General features: G+C 37.6%; 1 protein-coding gene across 1 annotated transcript in view; it reads right to left on the bottom strand.

Moving 5' to 3' along the window:
* Window positions 1–18,973, bottom strand: part of LOC128691604 (leucine zipper transcription factor-like protein 1) — a 33,607-nt gene extending 14,634 nt beyond the window's left edge. The window contains exons 1-2 of the mRNA XM_053780433.2: window positions 18,888–18,973; window positions 11,658–11,782 (exon numbers count right to left, since the gene is read on the bottom strand). Coding sequence (XP_053636408.1) covers window positions 11,658–11,782; window positions 18,888–18,890 — 128 coding nt within the window. The 5' untranslated portion in view covers window positions 18,891–18,973. The remainder of the gene's footprint in view (window positions 1–11,657; window positions 11,783–18,887) is intronic.
* Window positions 18,974–21,474: the final 2,501 nt, after the last annotated feature.

Below are 21,474 nucleotides of genomic sequence, written 5' to 3'. Positions count from 1 at the left end.
CAATTATATGGTCACACCTTGCCTTGGCAGGCGTCTGTAGCCACGCCCACGTCTGAGGTCTTTTGTTCTTGACGCCTCAGACCTAGGCGTCAGGTTGCAACACGTGGTTGTGGAGGGTGCTTGGACCACCATAAAAGCCCAAGGAAGAGCATGATCATGAGACTCGAGCGGAGCTGCTGCCGGGGTGCAGAGCTCCTGAGCATAGATTCGAGCGGAGCTGCTGCTGGGGTGCAGGGCTCGGGAGAAGGCTGCTGAAGTCTCTGGAGGAGACTGTTGGAGGCACTGGGCAGAGTACTGGCTTGGCGTCGTACTCGTGCTGTGTAGGTCTTGGGACCTGTGGCTTAGTTCCTGTAGTGAACTGTCCTCTGTGCTATATTGTAAGTTATATTCATTTTCGTCAAGTTGATTGTGTTCCTTGTCTCACTGCCTATGTGTACCACCCCATTTATCTAAACCCCAATGATATACTCCTGTTCCCAAATATATTATTGTACAAGGACTTAATAATAAACTGTTTGAGTAGAATAGTAATATTCACTGTCCCCGTCATTTATTCTTTTTCTTATATTTTATTATGTTTATATATGAGTGAAGAGTGGGCGAGGCATATGTTAGTGAATAGTGTAGAGTTAATGAGAGTGTCGTGGTGGTCACCACTGACCTGTCATTACCTACCTACCTCCGCTAATCACCTCTCCTACAACCTCGCCTGCCTCTCGCCTGCCTCTCCCCTGCCTACATAATCCCTTACTCCCATATTCCCCTTATATCCTATTCAATCATTACCCCCCTACATGACATGGTGTCTAAGCGGTGGTGGTTCTTATTATTTTTATAGTAGGAACCAGTCCCATGTGCCTTATTTTTGACTGCTCGGTTATACTTATGCTACCATTTTTTTTTCTTGTGTGTGTAAATCTAAAGTGAATATCTGTATGATATTATAATCCTAGTGACCTTAACTGTCCTTTTTTGACGGTGGGTCTGAATAATTGTTTGGGTGTAATATTATATTTGGTGGAGTTGGTTGTTGGTTTGAGATAAATGGTGGAGAATATCAGTATTTGGGTGAGACTTTTCGGGGAAGCAATTACTGGCCGAAATTGAATATTTACAGAGGAATGAGAAGTCACCCAGCCCACCTTGGAAGACTCACCCACAACTGTCACCCATTGAAGAGTTGCCTATAATTGCTGTCCACCTGATGTGCCCAGTCACCCAGCTGATATGCCCAGTCACCCAGCTGATGTGCCCCAGTAGATGTATTGCTGCCCTGGTCTGTCATCCAGTGTAGTGGGTGTCTGTCTGCGTCACCCAGCCTCTGTGACCATCACCCACGGACCGCCAGTTACTCGCAGTTGCCAGGGATGGGTGACCGCACCTGCTGTTGATGACCTGAAGTGACCTCACCTCACCTCCAGCAACTGACCATAGCCTGCTACTGCTGATGTCGGCTGCTGTGATGCTGCTGAGATGCTGCAGCCGTGCTGAGATGCTGGGACCGTGCTGCGATGCTGTAGCCATGCTGCGATGCTGTGGCCGTGCTGTGTGCTGCTGTGATACGACCGTGCTGCGATGCTGTAGCCATGCTGCGATGCTGTGGCCGTGCTGTGTGCTGCTGTGATACGGCCGTGCTGTGATGTTGAGATGCTGCGGTCGTGCGGTGATGTTGAGATGCTGCGGCCGTGCTGTGATGCTGGGACCGTGCTGCGATGCTGTGGCCGTGCTGTGTGCTGCTGTGATACGGCCGTGCTGCGATGCTGCCTAGCTCAAAAGGAGGAGATGGCGGTGATGCTGCAGTGGTGTGTGAGGGATTCTGGCTGGTGTGCCAGGACAGGAGAATCTACTATGAAGGAGTTGCCATCCTCGGAGATGTGGAAGGACGTGAGCCGCGGAGATGGACTCCAGCTGCTGGGACCAGCCTGCTTTCAAGGGCGGCATGGAGGTGTGTCCTGCCTTGCTGGTCGACCTGTGCGACAGGTATGCGGGGATGCCCTGCCAGCCATGAGAGACAATTAAGAATGTGAGATGTCCCCAGCCTACTTTGACTTGCCAGAAGTGTTAGTGTTACCTGTGTGGAATAAGGTGACCTTGAAAACGGTCCAGTGATTATGGCCGCCTTGTTTTATGAGGCCAGTGAATCCTAGTAGTGGCATAGGATAATGGAGGGTCTTAGCTGCGATGCCTGCCCTGTCTCGATTTTCAGATGTTGTAGTGCGCATGTGAAGTGTGCCGAAAATGCGACCTTGGTGGTCGTGAAGTGGTCCAGTTGCAGTTACTTGAAAGAATGCAACCCGTTGGAGCAGTTTTCCACGTCAAAGAAGCCTAGAGAGGTTTGGCCCAATGGTTAACGTGCGAGGGTGACTAGCATTGGCTAGTGCATTTCTAGTAGAAGTAGGGAAGGCACTGGAGCCCGATATTTAGGTTTAAGGAGAAATGACGGGTAAGGAGGCTTTGCACCAGAGAGCGACTATTATGCTGGCCAACTGCCAGGTGTACTGTTTATGCTGCCTTGTGGTAGATGAGAAGGTTGAGGGAAATATATGTAATTGAATAATTTTGTATTATGTATAATTTTGTCTTTGTATTGTAATAGATTTAAGGGGTTAGGATTAAAATAGTCTAATAACTAGGACAAATTGTCCTAGTTCTCAGATATTTTAAACTGGGGGAGAAAGGGGGATGTGATGTAGTCCAGCTGGGCTTGTGAGGTCTCTGGGGAGACCTAATTTGACCAATTATATGGTCACACCTTGCCTTGGCAGGCGTCTGTAGCCACGCCCACGTCTGAGGTCTTTTGTTCTTGACGCCTCAGACCTAGGCGTCAGGTCGCAACACGTGGTTGTGGAGGGTGCTTGGACCACCATAAAAGCCCAAGGAAGAGCATGATCATGAGACTCGAGCGGAGCTGCTGCCGGGGTGCAGAGCTCCTGAGCATAGATTCGAGCGGAGCTGCTGCTGGGGTGCAGGGCTCGGGAGAAGGCTGCTGAAGTCTCTGGAGGAGACTGTTGGAGGCACTGGGCAGAGTACTGGCTTGGCGTCGTACTCGTGCTGTGTAGGTCTTGGGACCTGTGGCTTAGTTCCTGTAGTGAACTGTCCTCTGTGCTATATTGTAAGTTATATTCATTTTCGTCAAGTTGATTGTGTTCCTTGTCTCACTGCCTATGTGTACCACCCCATTTATCTAAACCCCAATGATATACTCCTGTTCCCAAATATATTATTGTACAAGGACTTAATAATAAACTGTTTGAGTAGAATAGTAATATTCACTGTCCCCGTCATTTATTCTTTTTCTTATATTTTATTATGTTTATATATGAGTGAAGAGTGGGCGAGGCATATGTTAGTGAATAGTGTAGAGTTAATGAGAGTGTCGTGGTGGTCACCACTGACCTGTCATTACCTACCTACCTCCGCTAATCACCTCTCCTACAACCTCGCCTGCCTCTCGCCTGCCTCTCCCCTGCCTACATAATCCCCTTCTCCCATATTCCCCACTTATATAAAATTCATTCCATTACCCCCCTACATGACAAAAGTTAGAAATTTTGCCAACAATAGGGCTCAAAATATCAACAAGCCATTTGGATAATTTATATGAAACTGACCCTATGGAGCTAATAATTGGTCTGACTGGATTCCCTGGTTTATGTTGAAATTGCAAAAGCCTTTTGTAACTCTGAAAAATTTTCTGATTTATCCTCTGATGAAATTAATATTAGTAAAGGAATGGTATATAGCTCTATGTTAAAACCCAACATTCCCAATTGCCCTCAAAGATTCTTTAAGTCTTATGATACACTTAATAACAATAAAAGTTTGCGCCTTACTAAAGCAGACAAAATAAATGCAATAGTAATTATGAAAGAAAATGATTACCAAGAAAAAATGAATATTCTCTTAGATGATACTGAAACCTATTCTAAACTTAGGAAAAATCCCCTAGAAACCGTTAACAGCAATTTCAATAAAACAATAAAACTTCTACTGAAAGGCAAAGATGAATTAGTCAAACAATTTACTTCCACTAATCCATCTTTACCTTACATGTATGGACTAATAAAAACACATAAACCAGGGAATCCAGTCAGACCAATTATTAGCTCCATAGGGTCAGTTTCATATGAATTATCCAAATGGCTTGTTGATATTTTGAGCCCTATTGTTGGCAAAATTTCTAACTTTAATGTTAAAAACAACATAGACTTGGTTGATAAATTAAGCTCCTTGACTGACTTAAATGATTTTAACATGGTTAGTTTTGATGTTACTTCCTTGTTTACGAAAGTTCCTGTTGATGATTTATTAAGTTTCTTATCTGAAGAACTCGTTAACTATGATTTACCATTGCCAGTTCCTACTATCATTAAACTTATTAAACTTTGCATTGTTGATGCAAAATTTGTATTTAATGATAAGTTTTACACTCAGAAGTTTGGTATGGCAATGGGAAATCCTCTTTCACCTGTTCTTAGTAACCTATACATGGAATTTTTTGAAACAAGGTTGCTTAACACAATCCTCCCTAATAGAGCTAAATGGTTCAGATATGTTGATGATATTTTGTGTCTTATGCCCAAAAATGTAGATATACACCATTTTCTTGGAAAATTAAATAGCTTAGCCCATTCTATAAACTTTACTGTTGAGTTTGAAGAAAATAACTCATTGCCTTTTCTAGATGTTTTAATTATTAAGGTTAATAATGAATTAAAATTTAAAATTTACAGAAAACCTACAAATAACTGTTCCTATATCCACTATTATTCCTAGCATCAAGATAGAGTCAAGCTGTCTGTTTTCTCATCAATGTTTTTGAGAGCTTTACGAATTTGTAGTCCTGAGTTCATAGATGAGGAAATATCCAAAATTTATGAAATAGGTAATGATTTAAAATACCCAAGAAATGTAATTGATAAATCTTTTAAAGTTGCTAGAAACACTTTTTATAATCCAAAAAGGGGCAACCAGCCTTATTCAACTAAAAATATGTTGGTTCTCCCTTACCATGAAAACTTGGTTGATATGCCTTCTCTTCTTAAGACTTTTAATATTAAAGTTGTATTCAAAAATCTTGATACAGTAAAAAAACTTTTGATAAAGAATTCCCCCAAAATGCTGATGGATGTGTCTATAAGATTCCTTGTGAAATTTGCGATAAAGTTTATTACGGTCAAACTGGTGAAAATCTCGAACTAAGATTAAAACAACATAAATATAGCATTAGAACTGGACAAGATTCCAATGCTCTATTTATTTATGTAAGAGATTTTAACCATCCAATTGATTTTCAAAAAGTTGAGAAAGTAGTATCTAGCAAGTCCATGGTCGACAGGAATATAATTGAATCTTGTTTCATAAAAAGCAGTTTTGACAATAATATGAATATTTCCTTTGGTTTATATAAATTAGATCCATTTATAATTAATAGAATTTGGGAAGAATTTAATAATACACTGGACAAATAATTTTTAAATTTTCTTGGGTAGAATAGTTTGGGGGTGAGTTTTGCAAAGGACCTTTCCAAGTTGGCTCGCCGCGCGTCACGTGTTTAACCGTTGTGGGATCTGATAGTGAGGTGCTGGCCGGACCCCTTATATAGCTTCCTTGGATGCTTCACTTTCATAGTTCCTTGATAATGTGAGTAGTCACGAAAGCGCTTGGAATTTCTCTATTCTTTCAGAGTGGTTGTTTTGCATATATATATATATATATATATATATATATATATATATATATATATATATATATATATATATATATATATATATATATATATTTATATATATATATATATGCAGGACAAGCTACAGAGGGGTGGAAATCTTTAGCTCAAGTACTTCCACACTTCTCAGTACGTCATCAGGAGCTGTGCAACGTTGCAAGGGAGCAACCAAAGCAGGGAGAGAGGTCTCAGAGTAGAGTAAGTGTCACCGTCCACATTTACCCTTAGACTGCAGTTAGTGATTGGTGCCAATACCACCCTACCATCATCCCCCTACTCCCCATATGGGGTAGGAGGGTTTCTGAGATGTCACGTATGAAATTATAAGATATAAAATGCCAGCCCTAAGCTCTTTCTAATCGTGTATAACAGGTTATGTGGTTTGAGAAAATGAGTTTCTCGTTAGATACTGTAGACATGGATAGCTATTATTCTGTGTGACCTTTTCAAATATTGAAAGAAAGAAATGTGCTCTTTGTCCGTTTAAATGTCCTGCTCTGAGGTACTCGAATGTTCTACCCATGTACTCAGAAGTATCTCTTCCTAAATATTGTCTACTATTATTCTCAGTGCCGGTTAACATGCCATACATGGGGATCTTCTATGCCTATCCGATAATATTTCTATGATCTAAATTCTACTAATACCCTTTAACCTCTCGTTACGTTATCTCGTTATCTTGTGTGCTTGTCACTGTATGGTACATTAACAGCTACAGGTGTTATATAACCATCACAACTGACGTGGTGTGAAGTTTTAGTGCGTAGACACTGGTCGGGCGTCACCAATCCATCAACCCATCTGGCATAATGAACAGTCTTGTGATTTTGTATAACATTGTTGTTTAAGATTGTGTACAATGGACTCTACTAAATAATTATCGAGCTTGTATAACCCATAATTTGAGTTGTATACTGTATTCCTTTCAGAACCCAGGAAAATAAGGGGATTAGTCAAAGAGCTAGAAACGAATATGTACGGATAAGGAGAGTGGGCCCAAGGGCAATACGAAAATGACAGCAACGAAAGCCAAGTGTGACTCAAAGCTGTTGTATAGCCACATCAGGAGGAAAACAATAGTCAAGGACCAGGTAATCAGGCTGAAGAAGGAAGGAGGGGAGTTCACAAGAAATGATTGAGAATTATGTGAAAAGCTTAACACGAGATTTAAGGAAGTATTTTCAGTGGAGACAGGACTCTGGGAAGCCGGAATGGTGGGTAACAGCAACAAGTGCTAGACAAAATGCACACAACCGAAGAAGAGGTGAAGAGGCTGCTAAGTGAACTAGATACTTCAAAGGCGGTGGGACCGGACATCTCACCGTGGGTCCTGATAGAGGGAGCAGAGGCATTGTGTGTGCCACTAACAACAATCTTCAACACATCTATCGAAAGAGGGCGACTACCCGAGTTGTGGAAGACAGCAAATGTAGTCCTGGCTTTTAAGAAATGAGACTGACACGCAGCATTAAATTACAGACCAGTATCGCTGACATGCATAGTATGCAAAGTCATGGAGAAGATTATCAGGCGAAGAGTGGCAGAGCACCTAAAAAGGAGTGAGCTTACACACGACAGCCAGCGTGGTTTCAGGTAAGGGAAATCCTATGTCACAAACCTGCTAGTTTTACGACAAGGTGATGGAAGTAAGGCAAGAGAAAGCGATAAATGGGTGGGTAGACTGTATTTTCTTGGACTGTAAGAAGGCTTTCAACATAGTTCCACACGAGAGCTTAGTGCAAAAGCTAGAGGATCAGGCAGGTATAACAGAAGGCACTGCAATGGATCAAAGAATACCTGATAGGAAGGCAACAATGAGTCATGGCAGGTGACGAGATGTCAGAGTGGGCGCCTCTGAAGAGTGGGGTTCTAAAAGGGTCAGTCTTAGGACCGGTGCTGCTTCTGGTATATATGAACTACATGACGGAAGGGATAGACTCAGAAGTGTTTCTGTTTGCAGACGATGGGAAGCTAATGAGGAGGATTCAATCGGGTGAGGATCAGGCAGGACAACAAAGGGATCTGGACAAGCTGCAAGCCTAGTCCAGCAACTGGCTCCTGGAGATTAACCCCACCAAGTGCAAAGTCATGAAGATTGGGGAAGGTCAGAGAAGACCGCAGACGGAGTACAGGCTAGGGGGCTCAAAGACTGCAAACCTCATTCAAGGAAAAAGATCTAGGGGGTGAGTATAATACCGAGCATATCTCCTGAGACGCATATCTACCAAATAACTGCTGCAGCATATGGGCGCCTGGCAAACCTAAGAACAGTATTCTGACACCTCAGCAAAGAATCGTTCAGGACCCCGTACACCGTGTACGTCAGGCCCATATTGGAGTATGCAGCTCCAGTTTGGAACCCACACCTGATCAGCACGTCAAGAAATTGGAGAAAGTGCAAACGTTTGCAACAAGACTAATCCGGGAGGTAAGGGCATGTCCTACGAGGAGAGGTTAAGGGAAATCGACTTTACAACACTTTAAGACAAGAGGAAAAAGGCGAACATGATAACGACACATAAAATACTGAGAGGAATTGAAAAGGTGGAGAGAGACAAAATGTTTCAGAGATGTAACACAGCAACACGGGGTCTCACTTTGAAGTCGAAGGCTCAGATGAATCACAGGTATGTTAGGAAGTATTTCTTCAGTCAAAGAGTTGTCAGGAAGTTGAATAGTCTGGACAGTGATGTAGTGGAGGCAGGATCCATACATAGGTATGGATCACATGATGAAGCACATGGAGCAAGAAGAGAGTGAACCTAGTAGCGACTAGTGAAGAGGCGGGGCCAGGAGCTATGAAACGACCCTTACAACCACAATTAGGTGGGTACACACAATATTATATATATATATATATATATATATATATATATATATATATATATATATATATATATATATATATATATATATATATATATATATATATATATATATATATATATGTATATATAATATATATATATATATATATATATATATATATATATATATATATATATATATATATATATATATATATATATATGTATATATATATATGTATATATATATATATATATATATATATATATATATATATATATATATATAGATAGATAGATAGATAGATAGATAGATAGATAAGGGGGTGGTAGGAGAAGAAAATATTCATATATATATATATATATATATATATATATATATATATATATATATATATATATATATATATATATATATATATATATATATATATATATATATATATATATATATATATATATATATATATATATATATATATATATATATATATATATATATATGCAATAAGATCACAGTAAACAGGTGATTTCAGAATATGCAAAACAACCACTGTGAAAGAATAGAGAAGTTCCAAGCGCTTTCGTGACTAATCACATTATCAAGGAACAATGAAAGTAAAGCATCAAAGGAAGGTATATAAAGGGGTAGCCCACACCTCACTATCAGATCCCACAACAACGAAACACCTGACGCGAGACAGCCGGCCCGCCGGCTGAACTAGACAGGTCCTTCATACAACCCACCAACAAACTATTCTACCCAAGAAATAAGAAATTTAAAAAATTATTATTTGTCCAATGTATTATTAAATTCTTCCCAAATTCTGTTAATTTCAGGTGATTTCAGAATATGCAAAACAACCACTGTGAAAGAATAGAGAAGTTCCAAGCGCTTTCGTGACTACTCACATTATCAAGGAACAATGAAAGTAAAGCATCAAAGGAAGGTATATAAAGGGGTAGCCCACACCTCACTATCAGATCCCACAACAACGAAACACCTGATGCGAGACAGCCGGCCCGCCGGCTGAACTAGACAGGTCCTTCATACAACCCACCAACAAAATATTCTACCCAAGAAATAAGAAATTTAAAAAATTATTATTTGTCCAATGTATTATTAAATTCTTCCCAAATTCTGTTAATTATAAATGGATCTAATTTATATAAACCAAAGGAAATATTTATATTATTGTCAAAACTGCTTTTTATGAAACAAGATTCAATTATATTCCTGTCGACCATGGACTTGCTTGATACTACTTTCTCAACTTTTTGAAAATCAATTGGATGGTTAAAATCTCTTACATGAATAAATAGAGCATTGGAATCTTGTCCAGTTCTAATGCTATATTTATGTTTTTTAATCTTAGTTCGAGATTTTTACTAGTTTGACCGTAATAAACTTTATCGCAAATTTTACAAGGATTCTTATAGACACATCCATCAGCATTTTTGGGGGGAATTCTTTATCAAAATTTTTTTTTACTGTATCAAGATTTTTTAATACAACTTTAATATTAAAAGTCTTAAGAAGAGAAGGCATATCAACCAAGTTTCCATGGTAAGGGAGAACCAACATATTTTTAGTTGAATAAGGTTGGTTGTCCCTTTTTGGATTGTAAAAAGTATTTCTAGCAATTTTAAAAGATTTATCAATTACATTTCTTGGGTATTTCAAATCATTACCTATTTCATAAATTTTGGATATTTCCTCATCTGTGAACTCTGGACTACAAATTCGTAAAGCTCTCAAAAACATTGATGAGAAAACAGACAGTTTGACTCTGTCTTGATGGGAAGGTTGCTTAACACAATCCTCCCTAATAGAGCTAAATGGTTCAGATATGTTGATGACATTTTGTGTCTTATGCCCAAAAATGTAGATATACACCATTTCCTTGGCAAATTAAATAGCTTAGCCCATTCTATAAATTTTACTGTTGAATTTGAAGAAAATAACTCATTGCCTTTTCTAGATGTTTTAATTATTAAGGGTAATAATGAATTCAAATTTAAAATTTACAGAAAACCTACAAATAACTGTTCCTATGTCCACTATTATTCTTCCCATCAAGACAGAGTTAAACTGTCAGTTGTCTCATCAATGTTTTTGAGAGCTTTACGAATTTGTAGTCCAGAGTTCATAGAGTTCATATATATAATGTGTGTGTGTGTGCATTATAGTGCTAACTCTTGATTTACATATATAAAATCCATCATTGTCTCAACATCATTTGTCCCACAAGTGTATACAGTAGACTATTACTTTCTATGTAAGTCCAATGTACATATACAGTAAGTATACACTTGTAAGTCCAATGTACATATACAGTAAGTATACACTTGTAAGTCCAGTGTGCATATACAGTAAGTATACACTTGTAAGTACAATGTACATATACAGTCAGTATACACTTGTAAGTACAATGTGCATATACAGTAAGTATACAATTGTAAGTCCAGTGTACATATACAGTAAATATACACTTGTAAGTCCAGTGTACATATACAGTAAGTGTACACTTGTAAGTCCAATGTACATATACAGTCAGTATACACTTGTAAGTACACTGTACATATACAGTAAGTATACGCTTGTAAGTCCAGTGTACATATACAGTAAGTATACACTTGTAAGTCCAGTGTACATATACAGTAAGTATACACTTGTAAGTCCAGTATACATATACAGTAAGTATACACTTGTAAGTCCAGTATACATATACAGTAAGTATACACTTGTAAGTCCAGTATACATATACAGTAAGTATACACTTGTAAGTAAAATGTACATATACAGTAAGTATACACTTGTAAGTCCAGTGTACATATACAGTAAGTATACACTTGTAAGTCCAGTATACATATACAGTAAGTATACACTTGTAAGTCCAGTATACATATACAGTAAGTATACACTTGTAAGTCCAGTATACATATACAGTAAGTATACACTTGTAAGTAAAATGTACATATACAGTAAGTATACACTTGTAAGTCCAGTATACATATACAGTAAGTATACACTTGTAAGTCCAGTATACATATACAGTATGTATATATGCGTACGAAACAAAACAATCATTCTGACTAAACATGAATGTCTGTGATAATACCTGGTATCTTTAACGTCTTGGAAACAAGCGTCCACTGAGCGAAGGTGATGAGCTCTCTGGTACCTGGTGAAGCGAAGGTACCCTGACATACATACCCGGTGTTCCTCACTCAAACCCAACTCACTCTGAAACCAACCGGATCAATTATTGTGTATGAATGGTATACAATCCCGACGAAATGAAGAATTAGACACTTGTGCAACATCTGTGTGTCTATGTAGACGTTTTGCCATCCAGTGACTTTATCAGTACAATTCAAGGATATGATGTGAGTACAGTAGAACTATATACAAAAGATGAGGTAATTAGTCCCTTAGTTTAGAAGTAACTGATGAGCACCGAAGTCTTGAAGAATCTGAAGTACAGAACTTTGTCAACTAGTAACTAAAACAACAAGCAAGGTAATGAGTAATGACATTATTGTCTCAAAGTAATTATGTAATTATGTTTAACCTTCCTGTGTTATTTAATATCCTTTGTGTAATAAGTATTCCTTTATATATTGAACATAGTCATTATAAATTTACAAATAAAATATAGGAAAAAGTACCAGTATCGTTCCATTCCTAATATATATGAGTAAATATATATATATATATATATATATATATATATATATATATATATATATATATATATATATATATATATATATATATATATATATATATATATATATATATATTATATATATATATTATATATATACATATATATATATATATATATATATATATATATATATATATATATATATATATATATTATATGTTATATATATATATATATATATATATATATATATATATATATATATTATATTATATATATATATATATATATATATATATATATATATATATATGTATATATATATATATATATATATATATATATATATATATATATATATATATATATATATATATATATATGTATATATATTATATATATATATATATATATTATATATATATGTATATATATATATATATATATATATATATATATCTTGCATATATATTTATATATATATATGTATATATGTTTATATATCTATGTGTATATATATTTATATATATAAATATATTTATGTATATATATGTATATATATTTATATATATATATATATATATTTATATATATATATATATATATATATATATATTACCAGAGGCGCGCTTACACTATACTTATAAAACTGCAACATTAACGCCCTTCCAAAAGAGTGTAGGCACTGTACTTCCCATCTCCAGGACTCAGTCCGGCCTGCCTGTTTCCCTGAATCCCTTCATAAATGTTACCTTGCTCACACTCCAACAGCACGTCAAGTCCTAAAAATCATTTGTCTCCATTTGTTCCTATCTAACATGCTCACGCATGCTTGCTGGAAATCCAAACCCATTGTACACAAAACCTTTACCCCCTCCCAACAACCTTTCCTAGGCCGACCCCTACCCCGCCTTCCTTGCACAACAGATTTTTACACTCTCGAAGTCATTCTAATTCGTTCCAGCCTCTCTACGTGTCCGAACCACCTCAACAACCCCTCCTTAACCCTCTAGATAATAGTTTTGGTAATCGCATACCTCCTCCTAAACTCCAAACTATGCATTCTCTGCATTGTATTCACACCACACATTGCCCTCAGACATGACATCTCCACTGCCTCCAGCCTTCTCCTTGTTGTAACATTCACTACCCATGCCTCACATCCATATAAGACTTGGTTTATCTATACTCCTATCCATTCCCCCTTCTTTGCTTCCATGGGTAAAGTTTTTTGTCTCCACAAACTCTTCAGTGCACCATTCACCTTTTTCCCCGCATCGAATCTATGATTCACCTCATGTTTCACAGACCCATCTGCTGACACGTCGACTCCCAAATAAGTGAATACATTCACCTCTTCCATACTCTCTCCCTCCAATCTGGTATCCAGTCTTTGGTCTCCTAATTTTTTTTATCCTTATCACCTACATTCACTTTAAATTTCCTTCTTTTACATACCCTACCAAATTCATCAACCAACCTCTGCAACTTCTCTTCAGAGTCTCCCAAAAGCACAGTGTCATCAGCAAAGAGTAACTGTGACAACTCCCACTTTGTGTTAGATTCTTCATCTTTCAATGCACACCTTTTGCCAACACCAGAGCATTCACTTCTCTTACAACTCCATCTATAAATATATTGAACAACCAGTGTGACATCACATTCCTGTCTAAAGCCTACTTCTACTGATGGGAAATAATCCCCCTCTCTTCTACATACTCTAACCTGAGCCTCACTATCCTCGTAAAAACTCTTCATTGCTTTCAATAACCTACTTCCTATTCCATACATTTGCAACATCTGGCACACTGCTCCCCGCTATTCACCCTATCATACGCCTTATCCAAGTCCATTAATCCCACAAAAACCTCTTCACCCTTATCTATATACTGTTCACTTACACGTTTCACTATAAACACACGGTCTACACCTCCATATATACATGTATATATATATATATATATATATATATATATATATATATATATATATATATATATATATATATATATATATATATATACATATATATATATATATATATATATATATATATATATATATATATATATATATATATATATATATATATATATATATATATAAGTCGTGCCGAATAGGCAGAACTTGCCATCTTGGCTTAAATAGCAATGCTCATCTTGCCATATAGGACAAGTGAAAATTTGTGTATGCAATAATTTAGCTAAAATCATTCTGAACCTAACGAAAAAAATATGTTTGACTGTGCTTGTTTAGTACTAAATTGTTGTAAACGTATTTAAAATAAATTTAGTTTTGTTAGGCTAAAATAAATTACACTTGCTATAATAAGGTTAGGTAAGTTTTCTAAGATTCTTTTGGTCCAAAATTATAAATTTTTACATTAACATTAATGAAAAATATATATCTTTAAACGTATAAGAGAAAATTTCAGAAAGGACTTAATTTTAAATGAGTTCTTGCTAATTGACCAGTTTTACATATTCGGCACGACATATATATATATATATATATATATATATATATATATATATATATATATATATATATATATATATATATATATATATATATATATATATATATATATATATATATATATATATATATATATATATATATATATATATATATATATATATGAAGACACTGCAAGACTCCAGGCAGACATCAAGCAAATCTTTCAATGGACCACAGAAAACAATATGAAGTTCAGTGATGAGAAATTTCAATTACTCCGAAATGGAAAACGTGAGGAAATTAAAACTATTTCGGAGTATATAACAAATTCCAACCACACACCAGAGCGAAAAACTAATGTAAAGGACCTGGTAGTGATAATGTCAGAGGATCTCACCTTCAAAGTCCACAACATTGTATCAATTGCATCTGCTAAAAAAATGACGGGATGGATAATGAGAACCTTCGCAACTAGGGATGCCAAATGCATGACAACACTCTTCAGATCGCTTGTTCTATCTAGGCTGGAATATTGCTGCACTCTAAGAGCGCTTTTCGAAGCAGCTGAAATTGCTGACCTAGAATATGTACAGAAAATTTTCACTTTACACATAAGTGCAATAAAACACCTAAATTACTGGGAATGCTTGAAGTTCATTGGCCTGTACTCCCTGGAACACAGGCCAGAGAGATACATGATTACATACACTTGGAAAATCCTAGAGGGATTAGTACCAAATTTGCACACGAAAATCACTCCCTGTGAAAGCAAAAGACTCGATAAGCGATGCAACATCATCCCCGATGAACAGTTGGGCACCGCTAGCACGATAAGAGACAACACAATAAGTATCAGGGGCCCAAAACTGTTCAACTGCCTCCCAGCATACATAAGGGGGATTACCAATAGACCCTTGGCTGTCTTCAAGAGGGAGCTGGACAGGTACCTAAAGTCAGTACCTGACCAGCCGGGCTGTAGTTCATACGTCGGGTTGTGTGCGGCCAACAGTAATAGCCTGGTTGATCAGGCCCTGATCCACCATGAGGCCTGATCACAGACCGGGTCGTGGTGGCGTTGACCCCGAAACCCTCTCCAGGTATACCCCAGGTATACATATGTACATACATACTAGATACCTCAAAGGCAGTGGGTCCTTAGAGAGGGAGCAGAGACGCTGTGTGTGCCACTAACAAGCAACACATCCATTGAAAGTGAGCAACTACCTGAGGTATAGGATATGGCAAATATAGTCCCAATTTTTAAGAAAGGAGACAGACACGAAGCATTAAACTACAGACCAATGTCACTGACGTGTATTGTATGCAAAGTCATGGAGAAGATTATTAGGAGGAGAATGGTGAAGCACCTAGAAAGAAACAAGCTTATAAATGACAACCAGCACGGTTTCTGGGAAGGAAAATTAAGTAACAACCCTACTTGAGTTTTATAACAAGGTAACAGAAGTACGACACGAGAGAGAGGGGTGGGTAGATTGCATTTTCTTGGGCTGCAAGAAGGCCTTTGACACAGTTTCTCACAAGAGATTAGTGCTAAACCTAAAAGGATCAAGCACACATAACAGGAAGAGCACTGCAATGGATCAGAGAATACCTGACAGGGCGGCAACAACGAGTCACGGTACGTGACGAGGTGTCAGCGTGGGCGCCTGTGACGAGCGGGGTTCCACAGGAGTCAGTCCTAGGGCCAGTGCTGTTTTTGGTATATGCGAATGACATAACGGAAGGGATAGACTCAGAAGTATCCCTATTTGCAGATGATGTGAAGTTAATGAGGAGAATTACGTCGGATAAGGATCAGGACTACAAAGGAATCTGGACAGGCTGCAAGCCTGGTCCAGCAACTGACTCCTCGAATTTAACCCAGCCAAATGCAAAGTCATGAAGATCGGGGAAGGGCAAAGAAGACCACAGACAGAGTATAAGCTAGGTGGCCAAAGACTACAAATCTCATTCAAGGAAAAGGATCTTGGGGTGAGTATAATACCGAGCACATCTCCTGAGGCACACATCAACCAGATAACTGCTGCAGCATATGGGCGCCTGGCAAACCTAAGAATAGTTTCCGATACCTCAGTAAGGAATCATGCAAGACTGTACACCATATACGTCAGGCCCATACTGGAGTATGCAGCACCAGTTTGGAACCCACACCTGGTCAACCATGTCAAGAAATTAGAGAAAGTGCAAATGTTTGCAACAAGACTAGCCCCAGAGCTAAGGGCAATGTCCTACGAAGAAAGATTAAGGAAAATCAGCCTGACGACACTGGAGGACAGGAGGGTTAAGGATGACATGATAACTACATAAAATACTGCGAGGTACTGACAAGGTGGACAGAGACAGGATGTTCCAGAGATGGTACACAGAAATAATGGGCCTCAATTGAAAGTTGAAGACTCAGAAGAGTCAGAGGGATGTTAGGAAGTATTTCTTCAATCACAGAGTTGTCAGGAAGTGGAACAGTCTGGAAAGTGAAGTAGTGGAGGCAGGAATCATATATAGTTTTAAGACGAGGTGTGATAAAGCATATGGAGCAGGGAGAGAGAGAACCTAGTAGCGATCAGTGAAGAGGCGGGGCCAGGAGCCATGCCTCGACCCCTCCAACCACAAATAGGTGAGTACATACATACATACACACATATTAGGGATGGAACGGTACCGATATAAAAGATGATGCAACTAATTTTAATGAAAAATAGATTCCGGCATCCTAGCAATGAAATGTTTATTTCAATGTCATTAAGCCTTTAACCCGGGAGACAGATTTTATAATCGCTACATCTCCATTATCCAATTTCTTGACGTGTTCGCCAGCTCCAGGCAGAGCTTCACGACCTACTTTATCAAAAGGGATTGTGGGAGGGAAGGTCGTTGGACCGTCACAGGATAAATGACAAAACGTTCACTCTGGTCAAATGGTGTCATCAGTCTGGTGTGGAGGGCAGGCAAGCACAGTATCACATATCCTGAAGCAAAGATGCATCATTACAATAAGCTTTTAAGAAGCTGACTATATAAAGCTTTACGCAGAGAAAAACAGTGTTGGCGATATGTCAAATCATAGCTGCCTACCAGCATGTTTAATCTACCTGGGGATTTAAAAACGTGTATTCATAATATTTATTGATGTAGACCCCCGCCAGGTAAAGTTAGAAAAAATAATATAATAATAACAGTAATAATAAGATAAGATTGTGTTCGGATTTTTAACCCCGAAGGGTTAGTCACCCAGGATAACCCAAGAAAAGCAGTGCGTCATCAAGAGACTTGTCTGTTTTATTTCCGTTAGTGTCGTCAGTCTTATCCCCAGGATGCGACCCATACCAGTCGACTAACACTCGGGTACTACCTGCTAGGTGAATAGGATAACAGGTGTAAGGAAACGCCTCCAATGTTTCCACCCCTGCCGGGAATCGATCCCTGACTCTCAGCGTGTGAAGTGAGAGCTGTGTCAGCCAGATCATTGGGTCCCAATAGTTAATAATAGTAATAATATCAATGATATTATTTTATTAATTACTACTAGTAGTAAAAGAAGCAGCAGCAGTAGTAGTAGTAACAGTAGACGTAGTAATAATAGTATTAACATTATTAATGTGATAGTAGCAATGATAATAGTAATATTACATTGTAGTCATATGCAAATAAGTAAATAACAGGTAGATGTATATTTAATCTGTTTTCTAACTGCATTATTCGATAGATTAGTCAGTAGTGTTCGTCATTTATGATATAGTAACACAGTATTTCAAAAATATTTTTATTTCCAACTTGGACAGACGGATGAGTAAGTATACTATTATTATTACTACATTCTTGTAAAGAGCGGTAAACCCGTATGGGTGCAAGCAACTCCCTGGGAAAAAGGAATGCAGTCAGGTTCGATCCAAAGAAAGGAAGAATAGGTCCATTTCCTTGTATCATGGCCTTGAGAGGCAGAGTAATGTTCTATAATATTGTATCTCAATATCTGTCTGCCGGGTTTTTATTACACGGATTTAGAAATTTACATTCTAGTATTTTTTTTTTTTAATATCATTACACGTATATAGCACACCTGGCCTACACAGCATATGTCTAGCAGAAATATTCCGGCCTGCCCGCCAGTTTTCAGCCTACAGTATCTCTTAATTACTCCAGCACGGAACTTTAATAGTATTTTCTTCGTGGAACAGCACACAATTGTAAAACATTTACCATTTTTAACCGCAATAACTGTGAAGCAGATGTAAAGTCAGCAGACACAGTGGAACAGCAGACGTGTGTTGAGCAGCAGCAGCAGCAGCAGCTGTCACTGTTGCTTGGTTACCAACACAAACACTAACACCGCTGCCACAATCTACCACCAAAATTAATCCATAACTTTGTCTTGTGTTAAATATATAACTTGCCCGAATAATATAATTACCATTATACAAAAAAATATGAATAAAAATCTGTATCAGTGCAGAGGTTCTCCACTACACATGGGCAGCGCTGTATAGCCCTTGGGGTTTAGCGCTTCTTTTTTATTATAATAATAATAATAATAATATACATGCTGGTCTTTCCTGGTGCTAAGTACTCAAAAACTGGCCATGAAGGAGATTCCTGAGGTCTCTTCTTAAATTTTTCAAATTAGAAAGAATTGAAATGCTTATGATTCATGGGATGTTATTAACAAGGTGGAAAGATTAGAAGAACTTGACAGATGTATCAGATGTTTAGGCAGTCAAAATGTAGAGAATTGTTATGCCAAGCTTAATAATTGTTATCAATGTCGCAAAGGAAGGCATCATGTCGTGATGTGTAAGGGTGTGTATAATAATAATAATAATAATAATAATAATAATAATAATAATAATAATAATAATAATAATAATAATAATAATAATGTTGATGAGCCTGACACAACAGTTACTAATGTTAATGATGATAGCATAACTGAAGTAGTCTTACCAGTGATGAAAATATTTGGGATAAAAGATGTAAATAAAAAAATGTAACTTCATTATTGGAGCAAGGATCTTAACACACATTCATAAAACATAGCTGTCTTAACGGTATGAAAGTGCAAAAGAAGGATCCTACAAATCTAAAATTATCTGGTTTTCTGTCAGATAAAAGGGCCCAGTTGTACGACACTGTGTATGTAAATGTCAGCTTGGACAATGAGAAAAAACGTATCAATGCAGTTACAGTTGATAGACTCCCACAGAAAATCTCTACAATAGGGTTTAGTGAAGCTACTGAGCTTTCACAAAACAGTGTAGAATTTTTTTTTTTTTTTTTTTAAGATTCGCCGGTATTCTCCCGGCCCAGGCCTTTGGCAATTGGTGGCCCGGCCTTGGCTCCCTAGCTAGGGAGTGTCTGAGACCCAAGTCTTCCATGGGAGGAGGCACAAGTACCCCCTCATCTTAGGGACCAACTGTCCCCAGGCCTAGCCACATTCCCCGCCCTCACGGGGCTCGTAGGGAGAAGCTAGGCCTCTCTGGTCTGCCATCCCCGCCCCAAGGGGGCTAATAGGAATGGCAGTCTTGTGAGCTGCAAGCTCAGGCTCAGGCACCTACCCTGCCCTAGAAGGGCTGGGCATGGTGTAGAATTGGCAGCCTCTTGTGTAAATAATGACTCAGTGGGGCCAGTAAATCTTCTAATAGGGAGTGATTATTATGCTACATTTGTAAAGGGTTTGATAAGGAAATGTGGTGTTAATCTTCTAAAAACAGCAGGAGGTCATGTAATAATTAAAAAATAAATGGAACAGTAAATATTTGTTATTGCTATAATCTAATAATTGTGTTAATAAATGGACAGAGATGAAACTAGATTGTTGTTAAAAGGGAAATTTGTTAAAGGTTCAATAATAGATAAATTAGGGCTATATTTAGATGATGATGTAATTAGGTGTAGAGATAGTGTGGAAAATTTCATTTATCTGTATGTAACTCATAATGTACATACCAGTAAATAACAAAGATAATTATTATTTATCAGAGTTACATAGACAAGTAGGAATTTGGGACACCTAGGTCACAAAAATGTCCCCCTTCGATACCTACCACTGTCATATCCACAAGTTGCTCTAGACCTATTAATTACAAATGAAATATGTATCACCAGGAATTCTGGTAAATGTATAAATTTGTGGACTGTATATTAAAATTAATGATATTTATACACACATTTATACAACAGAAGGAGAATATATCTTAATATCACTCACCAATTGACTGGAGATTAAGGTGTATCATACTCAGAAAACCTCACTGTCTATCCATGAAAATAACACTGGCCAGAGCTACAAACATAAACAGACTTATCTGAGGTTCCTGGAGCTGTCTTGTCCAGTCGCCTGATATCCAACAATTTCGCCTCCTATTTGAGAGGTGTCAGCACAATTTTAACCTCTAGAGCACGAAAATTCTTCACATTACACTAACGTTTCTAATCCATATTCAAACAACAATGGCGAGTCTCTTCTGCGCAGGCGCAGGATTCTTCCCCTTTTTTATAACAATTTTTATTAAATACAGTATGGCCATCTATTTACATATAACTACTGTATTTCTGGAAAATATATACAGTATTTTCCACACTGTGGCCGGGCTGAGTTCGTTGCTAAACTACTCAAATTGCTCATTTGGTAATGGTGGAGGACCTGGGTGCATATAGGATCTGGCATTCACACGGCAACATATTACACAAGATTTAATCACCCTTTTTACACTTTGCCGTCCTTGTGGAACCCAGAAAGTTTCCCTAATACAATTTAAGGTATCTTGTACCCCACCATGCATTACATTTT

Source organism: Cherax quadricarinatus, chromosome 26, assembly GCF_038502225.1.
Source record: "Cherax quadricarinatus isolate ZL_2023a chromosome 26, ASM3850222v1, whole genome shotgun sequence".
Taxonomy (NCBI): Eukaryota; Metazoa; Arthropoda; class Malacostraca; order Decapoda; family Parastacidae; genus Cherax; species Cherax quadricarinatus.
Note: the sequence above shows the minus strand (reverse complement) of the source record. Positions and strands in the feature narration are given on the sequence as shown.